The sequence below is a fragment of the Manis javanica genome, chromosome 1 (assembly GCF_040802235.1).
Source record: "Manis javanica isolate MJ-LG chromosome 1, MJ_LKY, whole genome shotgun sequence".
In the NCBI taxonomy this organism is placed as follows: Eukaryota; Metazoa; Chordata; class Mammalia; order Pholidota; family Manidae; genus Manis; species Manis javanica.
In genome coordinates this window covers 89,778,745-89,801,648 of record NC_133156.1, presented here as the reverse complement: position 1 = coordinate 89,801,648, position 22,904 = coordinate 89,778,745, and the positions used below count along the sequence as shown (strand labels likewise).

The following is a 22,904-nucleotide window of genomic DNA, read 5'->3' as shown; positions in this document are numbered from 1 at the left end:
TGGTTTATAGGGGGCACCTGGTATAGGGGAGAGCCTAGTAAACATAATATTCTTCATGTAAGTGTAGATTAAAGATAAAAAAAGAAAGAAAGAAAAGGGGGAATATTCCTTGATAGGATAAATCTAACTGTAAATCAATGATTAATGCATGCTCTAAATATCCTTAATTTTGATCACTTAAAGGGTGTCAGATGATCGACTATGGAGGTACACTTTTCTGATAATATTCCTTTCTCTTAAAAAAAAAAAAAGCAGTTCCTGGGTGGTGACCTCCAATAAGTTCTACACAATGGTATAAAGGGCATATCAAAGTGTGGGCAAAGGGTCTGTTTGTGTTTATACAGAGGATCAAAGCCTAATTTGGCTACCTAGAAAATGAACTAAGATATGATAGGAAGAAGAACTTCCAACATCAGCACTCTCTGGAAGAGTCATACCAGAAGATGATCATCAAAAAACCTCAACAAAGATCCAGGCGATGCTGCATTTGTAGCTGCATCCATCCCACCGGTTTCCTGGACTTGCCATTGGAATGAGGAAGGAGATATCTAAGCTGGCCTGTGCTTTCAGTAAAACAACAAATTTGACTGGATCTATACTGTTGGAACTTAACCAAGAATTAGGAGAAGTGCAAGTTGTAGCACTCCAAAATCTTATGACTACAGACTATCTACTGTTAAAATAACAGTAGATATTTAATATGGGATGTGAACAGTTCCCAGGAATGGGCTGTTTTAATTTGTCTGATTTCTCTCAGACTGTTCAAGTACAGTTAGACAATATCCATTATATCATAGACAAATTTTCACAAATGCCTAGGGTGCCTAACTGGTTTTCTTGGCTTCACTGGAGATGGCTGGTAATTATAGATCTGCTTTGGTTATGTAACTGTATTCCTATTATGTTAATGTGCGTGTGCAATTTAATTAGTAGTTTAAAGCCTATACATGCTTAAGTTACTCTACAAGAAGATAGGTCAAAGAAATAATCAATCCTCCCATGTTTTCTTCCGTCTGCTACCTCTATAGCTTTTCTTCTTCCTTCCTAATTACAACCCTTAAATAGAATTCTTGCCTCATATTGAATTTACCGAGTATCATAATTCCTCCAAGTGGTAAAGATACCTCAAGAGAAATGCTGGGCATAGAAGCCACAGGGCATAAATCTGCAAAGAAGTAAAAAGCTAACCTTTTCAAACAATATGGCTTCTCTCTCACTTACCAACTTTACATCTCCCTGTATGGCCCCGGAAGATGACTGGTTAGCTAGAGACGGGTAAGATTCCTCAAGGGAGGAACAACCTAAGACAGGCACGGTTGCAGGGGGGCTATCAGGTGAGAAATTGGGCATCATTAGTGGTGAGGCTTAGAACCTCAACCCCCCTGTTTTGAGAGAAATCTTCTGCATCTGTGGATGTTTTAATGCCCTTGTCTAGCTTGGATTAACACATAGTCTACAGGCACACACCTGATCATCTACATTTGCTCTCTTACAACACTAAATTATGTTTTCTACCTTTATCTTGCGTCTACCTACCACTTCAGCATTTTATTAAAAATAAAAAAATAATAATAATAAAGTGAGAAATGTGGGATCCAAAAAAAAGAAAGAAAAAAAATGGTTTTGACATCTGGAATAGCCACATTTATTATATTAAAACAAAAACTATGCATTTTAACTTACTATTAAAAAATTATAATGATAAAATTGACTTAGGGATATGAGAACTCATAAATGACATGAGAAGAATTAACAGTTTTTCTGAAAGCACGTTAGCAATACATGCAGTCTTGAAAATGTTCAAACCTTTGAACTAGTAATTTCACTTCTACAAATCTGTTCTGAGATAATAATAGGCAATGAGAGAGATTTATGTGCTTGAACACAGTGTTGTTTATAATGGTGAAAACTGTAAATAATTTAAATGTTCAACATTAGGAGACTATTTTAAGAAGTTATGGCACACATATTGTATAGCGATGCAATCTCTTGCAAATGAGGATTACCTGAATTTGACAAAAATAAGTATACTGTTTAGTTAAAAAAATATTTTGAATAGACAGACACACATGCTATACATTCCAACTGTATTGACACGCATAAAAAATAACAGAAATATTCCAGGTATTATTATGTTCTGTTATTTATGATGTTAGCATTTTAAATTTCATCTGCATGCTTTCTCTGATTTATCTGCAATGGAAATATATATATGTAAATTACTGAAAACCAGCAAATGAACAGAAGTACAATATGAAAAAAAAATAGAATAAAATAAAATAAAATATACAAACAATGGAATGTTAATCAGCCCTAAAAAGGAGGAACTCTGACATAGGCTACAACATGAACAATCCTTGAAGACATTTTGCTAAGTGAAATAAGCCAGTAGTAAAAGGATAATCACTATATGATTCCACTTTTGCAGGGTACACGGGGTAGTCATATTCATAGAGAAAATCGAATGGTGGTTGCCAGGAAATGGGGAAGGTCAGAATGGTGAGTTATTGTTTAATGGGTATGAGTTTCAGTTTGGGAAGATAAAAAAAGTTCTAGAAATGGATGGTAGTGAGGGTTACAAAACAATGTGAATGTATAATGCCACTGAACTGTATACATGGTAAAGGATTAAGATGGCAATTTTTGTGTTGCGTATATCATCACAATAAATAAAATCAGGAGAATAATAACTGCTTGGAATATCTCAGAGTGTTGTTATGGATTCAAATTTGGGGCCTTGTACAAATAAGTCAATAGTAATAAGCGCGCAGAACTTGTTCCCCTATCCAACCCTGTAGGGAGCTCCAGACCAGAATTCCAAGCTACCATAGCTCTTACCATTTTGTATACTCAGTTCATCATATAACTAGAGCAGAAGACTCCTGTGTGTAGGTCCCGTTCCCTCCATACCTCTGACTAAAACTCACCTGTGGCTGCAGACTCACGGGGCACCGACAGGGCCGTCCTCTAGTGCTGGCTAGCATCCTGCTTGCTGGCCCAGGGCCTGTCCTGTGCAGCTGCAGACCACTCTTCCCACAAGCAAACTATCAAAAGTGTGAGGGATGAATTACTAGGTGGTATATCTGAAACCAATATAATATTGAATCTCAATAAAAAATAAGTTCAATTAAAAAACAGTTCACACCAATAGGGGAAACCAAGGTTTGCTTGTCTATTCCATGAAATTATGGCTTTTCTTTTCCAATGCCTATTTGAAACAACAACAAAGTTTCAGAATGACTGGACAACCCTGGGGTTACACACCATCTGAAAGGGATGGGGTATGTGTGGGTGAAGACCTGGACAGTGCACACTGTTCTCTGTCAGGAACTAACTGTATGTCCAGTGAATCTGAACTTCTCCTGACTGGGAGAAGGGACCTCTGTATCAGGCCAGGTGACAGGGAGGGGCCATGAGTTGGATGAGGTTATAAAGAGTTTAGGAAGTTTTTTTTTTTTTTTAGAAAAACAGTTGATTGAAAAGAAAGTATGGAGCAGCTCTAGAAAGCGTGATCTCTATCTTCATTCTGCCTGGGCTGAAGTCCTCCAAGCTCCATGCTTGCTAGTGACATGATCTGGCATAATTTCTCATTTAATCTATATGCCTCAGTATTGTCATCAATAAAATAGGAATGGTAAAGTCCCTACTTTCTTGTGTTACTGTGAAAATTGCATAATACCTATGAAGCATTTAGCAGAGCTACCTCCATATAGTGAATGAGTATAAAGTTAGAGTTATTTAGTTTTTGTTTTTGAAGAAAAGAAGCAAAAGGGCACATGACCACAGAAAACAGATTAAGAACCCTGTTAGAAAGCATTAAAGAAAAGTTCTAAGAGAAGAGAGAAAATTTCAGAGCCAGAAAGAAAATTTGAGATGTTAATTACTAGGTTGGGAGGATGGTCTGAGAAACTGAGTATGTCCAGAATTCATAGGAACATTGGCTAGAGGACTCTCTGTAGAATACGGAGACTCTGTCCAAGCTGGCAGATGTGTGAGCTCTGAGTGAAGCATTTTAACTGTAGGGGAAAGAAGTCTTGAGCACAGACTCAAAACAAAAACTCTGCTGTTTCACCAGGAACTAGGAAAGGGCAGAAGCTGGAGGCATGACCAGGAGCCACAGGCACCCTCTGAACCAGCCTAAGGAAACACTTGCTGACCTCAAGGGGAGGGCAAAGAAAGGATTTTGGGAAAAGGCTGTTTTGCACTCTACTTTATGCCAAGCCAAGTTTATAACAAGCCAACTGAAAAAAAAATCTGAAAAGTCACCTAGCTTCAACCTGAAATTTACATACAAACAAAACAAGTCCAGGGAACCCTCCTACACTGCCGGTGGGAATGTAAATTAGTTTAACCATTGTGGAAAGCAATATGGAAGTTCCTCAAAAAATGAAAAATAGAAATACCATTTGACCTGGGAATCCCAGTCCTTGGAATTTACCCAAAGAATACAACTTCTCAGATTCAAAAAGCCATATGCACCCCTATGTATATCACAGCACATTTTACAATAGCCAAGATAAGGAAGCAACCTAAGTGTCCTTCAGTAGATGAATGGATAAAGAAGAAGTGGTACATATACACAATGGAATACTATTTGGCCATAAGAAAGAAACAAATTCTACCATTTGCAACCACATGGATGGAGCTGGAGAATATTATGTTCAGTGAAATAAGCCAGGTGGAGAAAGACAAATGCCAAACGATTTCCCTCATTTGTGGAGTATAACAATGAAGCAAAACTGAAGGAACAAAATAGCAGTAGACTCGGAGATTCTAAGAATGGACTAGTGGTTACCAAAGGGGAGGGGTATGGGAGGGTGGGTTGGGAGGGAGGGAGAAAGGGATTGAAGGGTATTATGTTTAGTATACATGGTGTGGGGGATCACAGGGAGAACAGCGTAGCACAGAGAAGGCACGTTGTGGATGTGTGGCATCTTACTGCACTGATGGACAGTGACTGCATTGGGGTATGGGTGGGGACTTAATAATATGGGTAAATGTAGTAACTGCATTGTTTTTTCATGTGAAATCTTCATAAGAGTGTATATCAATCATACCTTATTAAAAGATTGAAAAAAAATCTGAATTTGAAAAAAAACTGAAGGGTTAGATCTCTAGCTCTAATCTTCTTTTTCTCCTTCAGGACTATTTTTTTTCTATTGAAGTATAGTTGACATACAATGTTATATTAGTATCAGGTGTACAACATGAGATTTATTTTTAACCCCACACAGCTTTGTAAGAGGCCAAAGACTTCAGTGTTCTGACCTGCCTCACCTCATTGCTCTAGCAAGAACCTGGGCAGCCTCCCAAGAACAGTTATTACAGAACTCAGTCCCCAGGTCGTGTCCAAGCGGACTTAGTCCTTTGGGGAGGGGGCAAAGGAACTCAGTGCTCACACTGATAATTCCTCCAACTCCCTGACTTCATGGTTCTTGAATACAAATGGGGGGGGGTCTACCTCACAGACTTGTGAGGGGGAAATAATACTGTATATGGAAAAGGCCTAAGTAGTGCCTGGCACATAGTGAGAACTCAGTGAACTGTGGTATTATCTATTAAGGAAATAGTAGGGGAATGAATTATTCTTAATGGCCCTAATTAGGGTGGGGATGGGAAGACAGGATAACAAACTAAGAGGCTGAGGGAAAACAAAAATATTTCAACACTGCCTACAAATGCTTTGAAAAGGTGGTGGTAGGTAAGTGTTTAAATAACAAAAATTCCCTACGTTTAAATACAAATCCTTGTCTATTATACATGTCTACACTTAGATATGCTTAGATATGCAGCAGCTGAGGAAATACTTTTTACAATTTTGCCATGTGTCTATATTACCTATCAAAAAATTCACAACTCATTTTTTAACTAAATGCTACTAGTTTAAAATCTCTCCTAAGTTTTGCTGACTTTGGAACAACTATGAAATTCAGAACGTCTGCTGCTCACCGCTTTTACTGCCGGAGCTCTGATACTGCCCCCTAGCGCCTGGTATCCACCTTTGCATCTACTCCCGGCCACCACAGCTGGGCTGGATCTGAACCTGTTTTTCTCACCAGTACTCAGGAGGTTACTACCATAAGCAGTTAACTCATTAACGAACCGAACTATTACCTACTCAGATACGCCAATGCTTTGTGGTCGAAAATCTAAGCGCTGTGAAGAATAACATTCCTTCATTCCTCATTCTTGCTGGGCAAGTGAAATATTAGATTATTTGAATTACAATATATGTATCCATCATCTTCCCATTTTTTTCTATTTTAAACTTGACAATTATCAGAAGCAAAAGGACTTTTCTACTTTCTCAGTTGTATCTCAAGTGCATAGCATTAAAAAAATTAAATGTATATGAATTCATTTGCTACAGCAATTTCCTTCTTTGTGTATATTGAAAAGGAAGCTATTGCTCCATATAAAATTTTTTCTCGTGTGCTTTTTTGTTTGGGTAAAAGATTCTGAGCTCTGTTTCAGGCTTTGTAGTTGCTTTCTAGACTATTTACTGTCAGGTATACTTTTTAAAGTAGTGTTTTTATTATTTTAAAATCCATGTTTTCTCATTGCATAAGGAATAAAATAAAAAGCAGGCCCTACTTCCACCATCAGAAGTTAACTACTGTTAATATTTCTAACTAATTCCTTCCAGTTTCTCTAATGTCTATTCGTTTTTATACATAGTTTTCACCCTGAATTTTTAAGTGTCTAATGTACATTTCCATTGTCATCTATAAATGTTAAAAGACTGTCTTGGTTAAATATTGCAAAGATACTCTAATTAAAAACTTCCATATTCTTAGAAACTGCAAGGCATGTTTGGAAATAAGGAAGTCATTTTGAACATACCCATTAATTCAAGGTTAGTATCAGAGCCTTCCCTAAGAGCGCTGTGTTCCCGTTACATTGTCATTGGATGTATGTGACACACAGCACTTTTCAGACTGAAGTTCTTCCAGGAAATCGCCTCCTCATTCAGTAATCTTGTATCCTGGCCTTTGACAAATATTTGTGCATGAATGGAATTCTTAGGGGCCTCGTCCAGCGACTTCAGTGGGTAATGGTGTATGACCCAGGCAAGGGAGAGATAAACCAGGGTCCAGGACCCGCGAGGGTCTCAGAGGGGCCGTGTGCAGGTAGGTTTGAAACCCGAGCAAACGGCAATCTCAATTTTTAAAATTTTACTTCTCGGTTTTTTCACCTGTTTGGGAGAATAGCCTCGATAACCTCCGCAGGACTGGTTCCCAGAGAGCCTCAGACCTCAATAAAAAGCTGGTGGGCGTGTTCCCCGCCCGAGGCCCGCGAGGGAGGCTGGGGGAACGCACCCCGCGGGGAGCAGTGGGTATAAAGAGCTTGGCTGCGGCCACCGGGCAGCTCCCGGCTTCGCGCGGGAAACGCTCGCTTCGCCTGCCCGCAGCCGTGCCCAGCACCCCCGGACACCAGGGAGATGGCACCCGTTGGGGGCAAAAAGGCCAAGAAGGTGAGTCTGCGGGGAACCCCAGGGCGCCCTCCATCCCCACCGAGGCTCTGGGTCTCCAGCCCCCGGCCCCACACCCCAGTCTTCGGAGCCCGGCTGTGACCGGAAGGTGCTCCCAGAACTTCTCCTGCAGGACCCCCACGGCGCCTCTGAGCCCCCCACGCTCGCCCATGTCCGGAGTGCGCCCTGGATCTGTGCGACCCCCGACTGGAGAGCGCCTCCAGAGCTGCGAGACTCCCAACGTCTTCTGAGTCCCGCACGCCAGCCCCAGAGCACTCCCCCAGAGGGGCGGACCCTAGGCCCACAAAAGCGACTTCCCTCCCCCGCGACCGTGGGACAGGGGGCCTCTTCGCGGTGCACCCCGGCTGGTCGGTGTCTGTGCCCGGGCCGGACGGACTGGCCTCCTGCCTGCGGGACTCTCCTTGTGCACGCTCAATACCCCCTCAAGGCTCAGACGGTGTTTGGGTGATGGTAAAATTTCCCCTCTGCAGTTCGGTTTCAACAATCACAACAAATTACACCCTGCGTGCCTCAAAAAAAAAAAAAAAAAATGGGCACAGCGACCGTAAGATATTAAGGAAGGGTGTTAATAAGAATTAAAAAACAAAAACCCAGCAGCACCTGATTAAAAGCAAGTATGTCTCTTTCCTTGTTGGGTTGAGTGTTCAAGTACAGGCTGCTGGTCTTAGTCTAGTTTAGGGCATGAATGGTATATGGACAGATCGCAGGACCCTGGTTGGGCAGGTGAGAAAAGAAGCACAGAGGGAGGAGGGACTGCCCTTGACCTTGGGTGTCAAAGTGCCCAGTCTCAAGCTTGGCGGACAGAGGCCCCAGGGACTATGAGGAAGCACTGCCAGGTCAACTGTACCCTCTCGGCTGTAAGGACAGTTTTTCAATAGAATAAGAAGAAAACTAGCCTTCACCATTTTAACAATGTGTCCTTAAGTATTCATTTGAAGCTTCACAACCAAACCTTGTCACTTCACTCCTCTGCAGATATTTCTTTAAACATGACATCCCACCATACTCCTCAAAACTCTTTAATATGTTCTAAAAGACACCCACACCCCCACACCCCATCCCTGGCACATGTAAACACAAATTTTCACTGTATGAACATCCTGGTTGTTTGCCTTGTAGATAGTCATCAATTTATAAAGTAGATGTGGACTTTCTGAACATTTTAAAGAAATCATACTTCTCAGGAATATGATGGTGAAAGTACTAAAAACAGAAATTGCCTTAAAAACTAAAGTAACTCCTTTTCTTTCTCCTCTTCTATAATCCTAGGGCATCTTAGAACGTTTAGACGCTGGAGAGGTTGTGATTGGAGATGGAGGATTTGTCTTTGCACTGGAGAAGAGAGGCTATGTGAAGGCAGGCCCCTGGACTCCAGAAGCTGCCGTGGAACACCCAGAAGCAGGTGGGTGCACGGCTCCACTCTAAGTTCTCACAAAAGAGTACTGTGCTGACCCAAGTCTAGGAGCTCACTGTCCAACAGATACATTCATGCCATGTTTTCCAAATATTTATTATTACCTGCTGGGCACTGTGCTGGGCAGAGTAAGTACAGATTCTTATGTGGGATAAGCACAATGGCCCTTATGGGTGACACCACCTCTATTTACCTCCTGGTCCTTACCCTGCCCACTAGATGAGTCTAGAACCTGGCTCACTGCCTTCCTCTCTATCCTTCCTCCCTTACTCCTCAAGGAAATTTCATGTCCAAACAGATGATTCAAATAGCACTCTTCCTATGAGTGCCTTGATATCCTCATCTCCATTTGAACTGTTCCTACACCCCCACATCAGCACCCTGCTTCTAAAGCTTGCTATCACCAGTAGTCCACCTCAGAAATCTCAAATACAGGGCCCCCACTCTCTGACTACTACCACCTCCTCTCTTTCTGCTCACTCTCCAATGCTCCTACTCCTCCGATCTCATCAAGCCTCGCCACTCTCCATCCCTCCCACTTTGGTGTTTGTTTTCCATTCTCCCCATATATCCACCTTCCCTCTTCACCCACTTGTTCCAGGTACAGCATCTATGGCTGTCTTGCAGATGAGCCCTCCTCCATTGTATATTTGCCAACTAGTTAAATTCATGGTAAACTAGTCCCACCCTTAAATTCAATCTATCCAAACCCACACACCATACTCTCTCTTTTTAATCACAGACCTCTTACGAAGAGGTGCCTGGAGGGGAGGTAGGATGGAACCTGAGGGAGAGAATGTGCATCATCCTCAAGCAAGAGGAAAGCATAAGTCTTTCAAAGGGAGGAATGAGCCATTTCTACAGACCTGGGGAGTGCAAGGGGGAAGCTGGGTTCTCAAGGTTTATAGGTGAAGCTACCCTATGTCCTCATTCGAAATCTCAGAATCCCATTTCTTCCTGAACGGGCCCTGACTTTGGCCATAGAAGGCTTGCCAGTTGAGAACTTAACCTCTCTGGAGTTCTGCTCTGCATATAATTTTAGTCCTGGGCCAGATCCTCAGCTTTTCCTGCTCACTAGTCTCAGGAGGAGTTTCTTTATATGCGGGTATTGACTGAAGTCAACACGACTGTTGTATTTAAGAAAGAAAACTTACTCCAGTCTTACTGAGCCCGTTAGTGTGCTCTAATAAGCTGCTCGAAAGCCCCTTCATTTGGAGACATCCGAAATACTTTCTCTACAGAGGCGATAGTTTAGGAAAGAGGTTACATTTATCAATATATCAAGCAGTGCAGCATGGATACATTTAGTTAGTGTCCTAAAGGATCTGCTATACACATTTCAGTAGTGTGTGTGTGACAGGAGCCAAGGATCTCACTAGCTTCTAGGAGGATTACCTCATCTTCCTTTGGGGATAGAGAGGGCATATGTGACATTATCTTATGGATGCTGACCAGAAGGTTCCTGACTGTCTGCATTTCTGGGAGCAGTTGAAACTACAATTAGCTTGGGTATTAAGTCCACATTTGGTGACTTGGCCTATCAGTAGTGACTCCATGGCTTTCATAGACTCCTCAGACTTTCATACTTTGCCTTAAATGGGTGATGAATCATGCTTAGCCATTCATTGTCTTTCTCCAATACATTGGTATCCAACGGTGGCTATTTGATTCCATAGAGCTCATACTTACTACTTCCCCTGACCCTCTCAAACATATGAGATACTGAACTTGCTACTTCATTCCCTTCCAAGGGCAGCTCCTAGTTCACCATAGGTGAAAGTGTCTAACAGTTGTACGCTAGAGCACGCTGGGAGCTCTACCACCAGTGATGGGGTAGCTACTTATTTCCATCTGGGAGGAGATTCACCTCCAAAATGATGCTTTCAAATTGTTTCCTAGGACTAGTCCTGCCTCCAACTGCTGCAGGTCAGACCACTCAGAAAAATTCTGAAGTAGATATCTGTGCTCAATGTTCATGGAAAGTGCTTTCAAGAAACAATACCTCTAAGGGAGTGAGAGAAACAGGATTGTGCAAAGGGAGGAATTAAACTGTGATGCAGTTAACGGAGGCCTGGGCCACTCCCTCAGGGAGCTGGTGAGTAGGCTAAATAGACCCTTCCACATCATCCCAAACTGAGACAAGGGGTTGGGTCTTTGTGTTCTGTTCATAGATCAAGCACTGCATGCAAACTCTCTCCCGGAGGAGAGGGCTTCCTCCTAGGCAAGGTAGCTCCCTTTTCCTTGGGCACTTCCTGGAAAGGGTTTCAGCTGGAAGCCATCAGCAGACCACACTTGAAAGAAGTTGAACCTTTCAGAGTAAAACTAGAGGAAGTTCTTGTGAATATTATACAAGTTGAACAGTTGCTTTTTGTTTATTAAAGAAGATCATATTTCAGTGAACTCGGTGATAAAGGATGGAAACTAACAAAGCACATAAATTGTGAGCCAGTACAACTTTGAGTTTAAGCATTAATTAATCTTAAGATTAAGACTAACTGGATCAAATCCTGACACAGCCATTAGGGAAAAAGTTTGGCCTTAGGGAAAAAGTTATATGTAAAATGTTTATAATAGTTATAGTGCACATTAAACACTACAAGTATATTAACTAGTGTTATTATTAACTTGGCTGAGTTATTTCTTCTTTTGATAATATCCTTGGTTGTGTTAATCTGTTTCTGCTAAAGAAGTACAGAAATGCTGTATTCAGATCAAACTATATAGTTCTGTAGTAAAAGAACAACAGTCACACTGTGAAGCCCAGTAAACATAAACAACTTTCATATTTCCTAATAAAAGTAGAAATAATAATAGGCTTGGGAAGCTAAAACAATAGTAGTCCTCAAGTTTTAGTTGCATCAGCAGAATTTGGTAAAGATGAGAGATTCCTGTACTCCACTTACAGAGGTTTGTGTTCATTAGGTCTGTGAGGGGATCCAGGAACCTGCAGATTTATAATTGTCCCAGGTGAAGGCAAGGTGAACTACACTTTGAGAAACATTGCATTAAAAGGTTTTTAGGGACACAGTGGAATAATCAAGATCCAAAAGTGAGCATTTCAGATATATCTGTGGTTTGTTTCTTATGGTCTGCTTGATGGGTTAAACTCAGAATAGACTACTATTTTACAGCCAAAGATAATTCTTCAAATTGAATACATTTGGCTACATGGAAAATATTCCCATCAGATTTCCTCTAGCCTGTGAAAGTTTTGCCATTTGGCATTCATCCATGGACCTACCCTTGGGAACCTTTCTCCCATTCTTATTCCACTCTTCTACCAGAATTATCTTTCAAAAACACTAAGCTAATCACATCATTCAATTGCTTATAAACTGTTGATGTTTCCCAGATATCTGTGGTCTGGAGCCTAGACTCCTGGAGTGATATGTTAGGCCATTAGTATTCTATCCACCAACCACATCTCCTACCACCTCTCCAACATTTCATCAACTCCTGCTACTCAGACTGTTTTCTGTTCTCCCAAATGCCAAGCCCCTTTCTGTGGCCTTATCTTGGCTCAGACCATTCCCACTGTAGGAAATGACCTTCCTCACCTTCACCCTGATTCAAAAATGCTGAAATGATTCCTCCTCTGTGGGACCTCCCTCTTCCCTTCACCCTACATCCTTGGTAGAAATAATCTCTTCTTCCTAGCAAGAAACCCCAGATCCTCCTCTCATTAGCCCCCTCGTCATTGCACGAGTGCCAAGCAACCAGGAATTTAAGCACATATTTTCATATTTGTTTATCTAAAAGCCTTTTGAAAACATCACAGTTAATAAAGTGATAGAAATTAGTAAATTTCCTCATTCAATCTCCCAGTTCGCCAGCTTCATCGAGAGTTCCTCAGGGCTGGATCAAATGTCATGCAGACCTTCACCTTCTATGCAAGTGAAGACAAGCTGGAGAACAGGGGAAACTATGTGGCAGAGAAAATATCTGTGAGTAAAACCCTTCATGGCACTCTTAGAAGGGCAGAGTGGACACACATGGCATTTCCAAAGTTCTCAGAGAAGAAAATGTTGACCCTCTTCAGAATTTTGTTTTGTTTTAGATAATACAGAAATATATGTGAATAACATAGATGTTAGCTGGAGTTCCAGCTTACATTTTAGCTAGAGTCCCTAAAATTGACAGGCATTTCATGAAGCAGACAAAAGAAGAGGTGTTTAATGATTCCTCCAGTCCCTTAACTAAGTTGCTGAGTGGGTATCCTTACAAATTTTTACATCCTTGCAGTTTTCTAATGTATGGTGTAGGCAAAAGGTCATAGGCACAAAAGGTTAGTGACCCTGGGATCATCCTAGCTAAACTGAAATCAACTGTGTAGGGCAAACTATTTACCTACCTGATGAAAGCAGCAATTTCTTCATCTCTAAAATGAAAAGGGAGTTGGAAGATTCCATGAGTCTCTGTGACCTATAGCACTGGGGTTTTTTTGAGGACCAGTGTCAACTTTTAATGTCTATGTAATTAGAACAGATCTTATTTGTGGATACCTTTATCTGTTAATTGAGCAAATACCTAATGGCAAAAAGTAATGAATTCTGTGGTCACTTTCATTGAATTTTATTCTTATTAATGATAAAAGCAAACCATCATCATTACCAGGTGATGTAGCCTAAGTGCAACTTTGGCACTGGAAGGTACCAGATCCTCTTACCCTCTCACAGATCTTTGGTATAATTTAATATCCTAGTTACCATTATTAGATTTATTTTTCCATTACTATTATTGGTGACATGTTACTGCACAGTGCTCAACCTGGTAAAGCACTGTACTATCCTGTCACTGTCATTTTCTGGAATAAAATTGCTAGTGTAACATACAACTGAGATGTGAACATTTGAATAATGATTTTGTTTCAATTACACATGAAAATGTACGTGTATCACCTACTCACCCATTTTAGGGGCAGAAAGTCAATGAAGCCGCTTGTGACATTGCCCGGCAAGTGGCTGATGAGGGTGATGCTTTGGTGGCAGGAGGCGTGAGTCAGACACCTTCGTACCTTAGCTGCAAGAGTGAAGCTGAAGTTAAAAAAGTATTTCAGCAACAGTTAGAGGTCTTCATGAAGAAGAATGTGGACTTCTTGATTGCAGAGGTAAACAAAGAGATGATCAAAGATGACTCAATGACTTACACATTTTCTCTGCCCTTTGCTTTCATGAGGACCAGATGAGATTATGTGCCAATCATGATGAGTCATAGTAATGTTCAGGTTTGGAATCTTTTTCAAATTTAGGACATCTACTAAACTTGATTCAGTTAATCGAATAAAGTGTTCTTCAGACCTTTACTGGCAATTCATGGGAAGAAATCACCATTCATTTCTGTGTAAAACATGCTAATGGGTCACAGCTCAGTTTGAAAATCAATCACCTAGGGATAATTATTAAGCAGTAGAATACGTTTTCAAATTGTCTGAGGAGAAACAAGACTAACAGTACTTTAACTCTATTTTATGTCAGTATTTCGAGCATGTTGAAGAGGCTGTGTGGGCAGTTGAAGCCTTAAAGGCATCTGGGAAACCGGTGGCAGCAACCATGTGCATCGGCCCAGAGGGAGATTTGCATGGCGTGCCCCCTGGCGAGTGTGCAGTGTGCCTGGTTAAAGCAGGTGATGATGGATTTGGATCAGTTTGCAATTAGTGAGTCTTTTAAAATACTGTACAAATGCAGATCCACCTATGAATCACTGTATAACTTGAACAAGAAAACTATTAATATACTTTCTTAGGAACATTGATAATATCATTCTTCTGTTAACAAGAAAACCATTAATTTACTTACTTAGGAACATTGATAATATCATTATTGAGTCCTGAAGAGAAACAGATTAAAAAAAAAGTACCACACATACCAGCCTTTTAAACATTTAACCCCTAGAAATGAGAAAAATTTTGGTAAGTCAAAAGGAACATTAGGAAAAAATTGTGTTTTATTTTAAACTTATCTCAAGTTTAGGTCTTCAAACAAAAACTTTAAAGTCAATTGCCTTCTTCGCCAAAGTTTTTCCATTCTCATAAATTAATGGTATGCTTTGCTTTTGGTAATTGGTGTAATAAATTAAAATGCTTTCCTATAAACTATGGATCACCTAACCTTTTTACATAATTTCCATTCCTAATATTGTATTTTGTTCCAATTAGGGAAAAGTCACAGACTGTTTTCAAAGCTGCCTTGTTTCAAACCCAAGGAATAACTCAGTTTCAGTAGAAGGGTCTGACTCATTTTGTGGAATAGAGAGATTTTGATTGGCTATTTGTTTGATTTCTGATTTTTACCCAACTCCTGATATTTCATGAAAGTCACTTCATACTTGCCATTAAAAATAACAAAAATTTAGATTTAGGAATGAAACTGTACAATCCTAATTTTGATTGGAAATATAAAAATGGCGAGGGTGCGGGAGTTGTTTCAAAAAGATCAGGAGTCCTTCATCATAGCCACTGTTACTTGTCAAGGATTTGTGACCACATCCACCCTTCCCTTCTATTCTGTTCTCAGTAGGTGGATACAGTGTTTTATATCACTGTATCTTGTTTATTTCCTGTGTAGCACTTCCCACTTACCCCATTTGTTTATCTCTTCAATGTCCGAGGCATTAGATTGTAAGATCCAAGAGGACAGAGACTATGTCTGTTTGGCTCAGCACTGAGTACCCTGTGCCTAGCACATACTAGGGCCTTATTAAATATCCACCTAATAAATCTAGTCATCTTCCAATGTTAGTTCAAATTCTACCTCCATGTTCCCTTATGTAATCATCCCTCCCCCAAGTGATCACTCCTTTCTCTCAGCAACTATCACATGTTCTATTAATACCATTCATTTGGAATATCCTCAGTCAACATTTTCTAATCTATTGAGAATGTTAATAGGGTTCTGTAGTCAAGTACACTTTAAAAAATGCTGTGTTAAACCAAGGTAAGCAGGTCTCTTTACTACAGAATTTCCCACAGCCTTTGATTTGTTCACATATGTTGGCAATCTCCAAGAAAGGGATATAGTAAGTAGCAACTGCCTCACTTAATTGGTCCCAGAACCTTTTCATGGAGCAAACCTTGGGAAGCCCTGTGCTAATTATAAAATCCTTGGTGTCAGGACTATGTCCTATATTTACACGTCTCTATAAGCCCTTACACAAACCCTTATTCCTAACAGACATCCAATAAATAGCCAAGATATGGTTAATTTATTAGGGTAGTAAAGTCAAGCAAGGAAAGAGAAACTTTGGCAGCAGAACATCCAAAAAAAAAAAAAAAGGTAGTCAAAACCCACATGAAGATATTAAATAAGCTGTTGAATATACTAGTCTGGAAACCAATAGAAAGGTCAGGGTTAGAAAAATTGGGGAGCATTCTAGGTATAGATGGTGTTGAAATCTGGACTGAACAGTAAGTGTAGGTGAGGAAGGAAAGACAGCTCAGTGGAGAATGTTGTTGAAGGAGGAGTGGTCCACTAGACTGAATGCTGCTGAGACGCTAAGTAAAATGAGAGCAGAGAAGTAAATACTGGGTTTGGCAAGACTGAGGTCATTGTTGCCCTTGTCAAAAGCTGATTCAGAGAAATAATCCTGATTGGAATAAGAGTGAAGAGTTAACTACAGAACCAGCCCAGTGAGTACCGCAGAGATCCTGCCACTGAACACTGGATGCCATGGCTCATAGCATCGATGCTACTGGTCTTGGAATCTGGATTAATAATATTATTAAGCTGACCTGATGAAAGGGAACATTGATTCATTTTTCACATGAGTGGTATGGTAACTGTCAGTGCAATCAAACAGCTAGGGATGTTGAAAAACTTATTGTGCTTGCAATATAATGCCAAAGATTGAAAAAAATGACTAAAATTTGAAGTTGAAAGAAGTTCTAATAATTTTTTGAAAAAAGAAAAATGGCCATCATGCATAAATGACATTTCAATTATACCAGACTCCTCAAAGCACGTTTCACAGAAAGCCCTCACTGCCTGTTAGAAATCATTCTCGCCCAAAGGTAAGACAGGTTTGTAGGGAGCAAGGACCAAATGCCATTCTTTCCATTCACCATTCCAAATAAAAGCCCCCTGATTAAGACAGGAGAGTTAGGCCTACTGGTATCCGATAAAGATAAAGCTAAAATGTTGTTCTCACTTGCAGGTGCCTCCATCGTTGGGGTGAACTGCCATTTCGACCCCACAATTAGTTTACAAACAGTGAAGCTCATGAAGGAAGGTTTGGAGGCTGCTCGATTACAAGCCTACCTGATGAGTCAACCTTTGGCCTACCACACTCCTGACTGCAATAAACAGGGATTTATTGATCTGCCAGAATTCCCCTTTGGTAAGACGGACATTTTATAAATTGTCTTGATGTCTTTATGTTTGACAAACCCCAAATCAATCTATAGCCATAGAGCTTCATCAGAGTAAAGAAATAGTTGCCTATTTCCTTATCTCTTGCTCCCAGCTTCTCTCCCTTTAGCCAAAAACCCTTTGATATTAGAGAGTTGTAGAAGGAAAAGATGGCATCAGCAAGCAAAGAAGACCTCTGAACTTAAATGTAAAATCAAAGATGAGTCAGCACCTAGTCAGACAACCTATCAGGCATACTGGTAGGTTGGTAGACAGGATGCCCTTCTGGGCAGAATCAGCAGAGATCAGAATTGCTGGTTCCAGTCCCAGCTCTGTTGCTGAGGTATGTAACCTTAGCATAATGCCTTAGTTTTTCTAGATTTCAATTTTCTCATCAGAAAAATAAGCCGTTTAGACCAGGTTATCTCCAAGATAAGTTTCTCCTATTCTGAATGTTGCTCTAGAGCTTTGAGCACAGAGGGGAAATGCCATCACTGGGTTACTGTATAACAAATTTGAATGAAGAGACCAAGTGGTTGAAGTGAGGGAATACTTGCAGTCTAGGAAGAGAGGTAGAGCATGTTTGGGAAATGGGAGTGAGTCTACCTTGAAAATCCAGCTATGGAAGTCAGCAGGGCCAGAGCATGGCCAGCCTCCTACTCCATTCTACTCCTATTCCATCCTCATGCCATGTCCTGTATTCCACAGGGACCCTCATAGAAATAATACATTTTAAAATAACACTCTAGAAGAATCATGGAAGAAGAATGGCAAGGCATTTATGTTATTTATTGCTGTAGAATAATTTATTGCAAAACTCAGTGGCTTTAAAAGCAAACATTTATTATTTTGTATAGTTGCTGTGGGTCATGCATTCAGGAGCAGCTTAGCTGGGTAGTTTTTACTTGGGGTCTCTTAAGAGGTTGTAGTCCAAATGTTGGCCAGGGCCTAAAGGGAACAGGGGAGATTCTACTTCCAAACTCTCTAAATTGGCTGTCAGGAGTCAGTATCAGTTTCTTGCTGTTGACTGGAGGTCTCAGTTCCTCAGCTTGTGGGCCTTTCCATCATGATGCTTGAGTGTTCTCACAACTTGGCACCTGGGATGAATGTTCCAAGATAGACTGGGGCAGAGACCATAATGTCTTTTATGACCTAGTGTCAGAAGTCACACATTATCCCTTCTGCCATAGTCTATTGGCTTGCAGACTGACCTGATAGAATTCAGGAGGAGACCATAGAAGGGTGAGAACATCAGAGGGCAACCCTACGTTGAAGGCTGGCTACCTGAACATTTAAAACTGGATATGTAAACACATAGTTCTAAAAACTAAGAATATTAATTGTATTTAATTCATTTATTGAAAACCACATAGTTCTCATAGCTGTTTATCTTGAACATTATTTTTTTAATTTGAGCATAATGCCACTTATTACAGGTCTGGAACCCAGAGTTGCAACAAGGTGGGATATTCAAAAATACGCCCGAGAGGCCTACAACCTGGGGGTCAGATACATTGGCGGGTGCTGCGGCTTTGAGCCCTATCACATAAGGGCGATTGCCGAGGAGCTGGCCCCAGAAAGGGGCTTTTTGCCACCAGCTTCAGAAAAACATGGCAGCTGGGGAAGTGGTTTGGACATGCACACCAAACCATGGATTAGAGCCAGGTAAGAACCATTAAACTATCTTTATCAAAGCAAACTCATCCAGCTGATGAACCCATCCAAGTGAGGTCCTTACAAGGAGTGCAGTCAATCTGCAGTGTGATGGTAAAGAATCAGTTATCCTCCCTAAATTCTCTCACAGAGAATTTTATCAAACAGTCTAATGGGGGTGATTTTTGAAAAAGGCCTTAATAATTTAGAACATAAATAATGTAAGTTGCAATGAAATGTAGAACCGTCTATGTGGCAGACACTAACATTGAATCAATTAATTAAGATATCAGTATAACTTAACTATAACAAATGTTATTTGCCTGTTCTATGCCAAGCACGATTCTTAGAACTGGGATTACTGTTGTAAATACGATAGAAAAGATCTTTGCCCTCAGAGCGTACATTCCAGAGGGGGAGATATACAATAAAGAGATTTTATATCAGGCAATGTGCAGGGCACTAGGCATATGGAAATGAAAAGCATGGTCCCTGGCTTAGAGGCTCTCATGGTGTCCTGGGGAAACGGATAAGAAAGCCAGTGTATTAAACTGTAGACACTGCTTTAGAAGAGGCATGGATAACAGTGAAGGGAAGAGATTGATTATCTTTGCCTAATAGAAATATTTTAAAAGAAGGGATTTGGGCTGGACTTTTGAAGGGCTCAGTAGGCTTCCATGAGATAAAGAAAGTGTGGAGGATGAGTCCTGCCCAGCAGGGGGAGCATTTCCATGCTGTTCGGCTGACACTGAGCACGACTCTCATCAGATGTTAGGGCGGATGCTGAGGTAGTGAGCTGGAGAAGGCATGGCCCCATCCCCAAGGAGTTCGCAGCCTAGAAGGCAGAGAGATAAACAGACTGGCATAGTGAGCTCAAGGACGAAGACAGACACACAGCTCTGCCGGGTCTGAGCCAGGGCAAAAGGTAGAGGAGGATTTGTGAAGAATTTCTATAGAGCTGATGTCCGAATGGAATTGGTAACATGAACTACACTGCAGGACAAAGGAACAGCCTATAGGAAAGCACTAAGAGGGGAAAGAGAATGGTGTATTGAGAAACTAAGGTTTCAGAATATCAGACACAGAGTTTGCGAGAAGACATACATCAGGAGTAGGAGGCAGCCTTTCATTCATGCTCAGGAGCTGTGCCTGACCTCACCCCAAAGGCAGTGAAGAGCCTGGAGGGTCTCACATGGTCCAGGACAAGGTTAGATTTGCAACTCTTAATAGCCTGGAGACAGGAAGAACTGTGCAGAAGACTTTTCTAGAAGGATACCAGGCACGATGGGGCCTGAACTAGAAGGAGGCAATGGAAATAGAAAGGAGAAGGAGGCCAGATCTGCAGAGTGAGAGGTACAGAAGCCATCCTGGTTTGGGGAGAGCAGCAGATGTGGGCTCAGCTGCTCCCTGGAGTAGAGGGCTGTAGAATGAGGACAGAGAGGTAGGGTAGATTGGATAGGAAATGTACCTGTTCCAAGTCCTTCGCTTTTAATACTTTCATATTTAATAGAAGAAGAAATTCAAAGTGATCTGAGACCTACAGATTCTGCAAAGAAGTTTTAGTCCAGATTAGGGTGTTTTATAATGGACATACTCTCAAGAGTCCAGAGAGAGCTCTATGGAGGTTTTCCAGCTCAGTGACATAGGGACCAGGGCTCAGGGAGGAGTGTCATATTGTGTGTTTTGTTCACCCAGGGCCAGGAAGGAATACTGGGAGAATCTTCGGATAGCCTCGGGCAGGCCGTACAACCCTTCACTGTCAAAGCCGGATGCCTGGGGAGTGACCAAAGGCACAGCCGAGCTGATGCAGCAGAAGGAAGCCACAACTGAGCAGCAGCTAAGAGACCTCTTTGAAAAACAGAAATTTAGATCTACACAGTAGCCAAAGTGGAGCCCATTTTTAATGACTTCCTCTGTGTTTGGGCCCTAGTTCCTAAAAATAAGGAAAAGATGTTTTAAAAGCAATGCTTATATTAATGCCAGCCTACATATAAAACTGGTAGTAGCTGAACAAAATATATCTTTAGAATTGGCAAAGGCTATTTGTAATTCTATTTTAGAAGTTTACCATACAATTATCAAGCCACTTGTTGTACATTTGAAACCAACACAATATTGTATATCAACTTTATTGCAATAAAAAACAGTTTACCTAGAAGCAAAATAAGAAATAAAGCTTAAACAGCACCCATCTTAAAGCAAGTAAATCTTACCAAACACCTGCCATGTATATGGTATTACAGAAATCGCTGTGGCCAAGGAAAAGTAACTCACATTAATCCCACCTCAAGAAGTTTGCAGGCTATTAAGGAGGATGAGATGTGATCTGTCAGAAATGGCTTAGCAACCAGCCAGGGACAGATACAGTGTTATAGGGAAGTGACGTCCAAGATCTTTTGAACATGACCCTTAGTAAGAAACACAATTTATTTAATGACCCAATGAATCACACATTGTACAACCACTGAAATAAAATGTGTGATCCATTCTGGTGTTTTCTATTCCATTCCTTTCTATCCTACTAATAAAATACGCTGGTTGAGATCCTCTAAATTGATTTTTATGACCCATTATTGGGTTCTGACCTCTAGTTTTAAAGAACACCACTATGGGACAGGTCAGATATGGGGATTCTGCTCTTAAGTTTATTCTTAGAAAGTCAGTTATATAGAACCTGATTAATAAGTAGCCAAAGCTCAGAGCTGTTCTCTCTTTCCTGATCCATTTCTACTACTAAGAAATATACAGACCAATGAAGAAGAGCAAGACAGCATTGGTATCTAGGCCCTCTCCATTTTGCTCAAAACTGGATCCACCTAAATGCCTCCATCAGTAAGGCTGAGGAGTGATGAGCTCGTGTAACTTGGTCGTTTTTAAAAAGTATAGTAAAAAAAAAATAGAGATTCCCCATACTCTGCTTTTCCTAGATTAAGAAGTATGATTTTTACCTGATAATATCTACTATTCTACGAGAGCTCAAGCCTGAAGATAAAACCATTAGAATAAACATAGCTACTCAATGTATCAAGAAAGAGTTCATTCTGCTTTCTAAACACTCTTGGATTGGTTTAGCTGTTTTGAAATTGTCATTTCTTCAGCTATTAAAGAGGAAGAGCAACGAGACTATATTGGTTGTATTTGATTCTTATTTTCATTCTCTAGTGTTCTAAGTCCTCTTTGAAATTTCTATAACTAGGTTTATCCGTCTTTTAAACAATTCTGCCTCCCTAATTCACAAGTATGCTGGAGTTTTACAGGAGAAGGCAGCAGTATTTAGAGAAAAATTCATTTCCCAAATTTTCTTACTAAGATAATTAGTAAAACAACCTTATCCTCCAGTGCACAGAAATAGACCTAAAGCAGCACAACTTTCAAAGGTTGCATATGGCTGTGGAGACATAAAAGGAGAGCAAATACCACTTTTTCCTTTTTAACAAAGTTGCTGTCTACCACTTCTCTCAGGTCAGGGTCAATATTTAGTACTTTATATCACAGATGACGGAAACTTTTATTTGATTATATTTGATTATTTGTTCTCTTACTGTGTAAGATGCACGTCCCTTTAATATTCTGTTCACAGCTCTGCCACACGAACATTGTAACCTCTAATCATTCTTACACCCTTAATTTTAAAAATACTCCCCTCAAAAGGCAATAGTGAAGATAACCCCTGAATGAAACTGTGTGCAACACTGCCTTCTAGTGGCACATTTCATATTTTGAAAAAAAAAATGTTTAATTCAGTCCCTCCACCGAGTGCATTCATTTTATTTCCAAAGATCTTGTTCACTAAAAGGGAAAAGGTTCAATTTATACCTAAGAGTTTCTTAATGTTAGATAGACATTTCTCACTGGTAAAGATATTTTTATGGAATCAGAGCTAGAGGAACCTTAGAGATCAAGAATCCAAACGCTCCCTTTTAAGGACAAGATTACTAAGGTAGGGTGCCAAGTCCGAGAGGACTTCTAGCTAGTCCAAGGCTGCCAAGAAAGACGGCTTCAG

General features: G+C 40.6%; 1 protein-coding gene across 1 annotated transcript; it reads left to right on the top strand.

The window, feature by feature from the left end:
- The first annotated feature begins 7,322 nt into the window (after nucleotides 1–7,322).
- On the top strand, nucleotides 7,323–22,027 carry BHMT (betaine--homocysteine S-methyltransferase). Its single transcript, XM_017646099.3, has 8 exons — nucleotides 7,323–7,474; nucleotides 8,762–8,894; nucleotides 12,732–12,850; nucleotides 13,822–14,013; nucleotides 14,381–14,528; nucleotides 17,055–17,237; nucleotides 18,685–18,913; nucleotides 20,597–22,027. Exons 1-8 carry the CDS (start codon nucleotides 7,442–7,444, stop codon nucleotides 20,781–20,783), a joined length of 1,224 nt encoding a protein of 407 aa, XP_017501588.1. The 5' UTR covers nucleotides 7,323–7,441; the 3' UTR covers nucleotides 20,784–22,027.
- Nucleotides 22,028–22,904: the final 877 nt, after the last annotated feature.

Bases quoted from the DNA above. Each gene is read 5' to 3' on its own strand.
- BHMT (XM_017646099.3), top strand. From the start codon at position 7,442: ATGGCACCCGTTGGGGGCAAAAAGGCCAAGAAG. The intron at 14,014-14,380 runs GTAAACAAAGAG...ATTTTATGTCAG, and splicing joins TGGACTTCTTGATTGCAGAG to TATTTCGAGCATGTTGAAGA. The intron at 17,238-18,684 runs GTAAGACGGACA...CACTTATTACAG, and splicing joins TCTGCCAGAATTCCCCTTTG to GTCTGGAACCCAGAGTTGCA.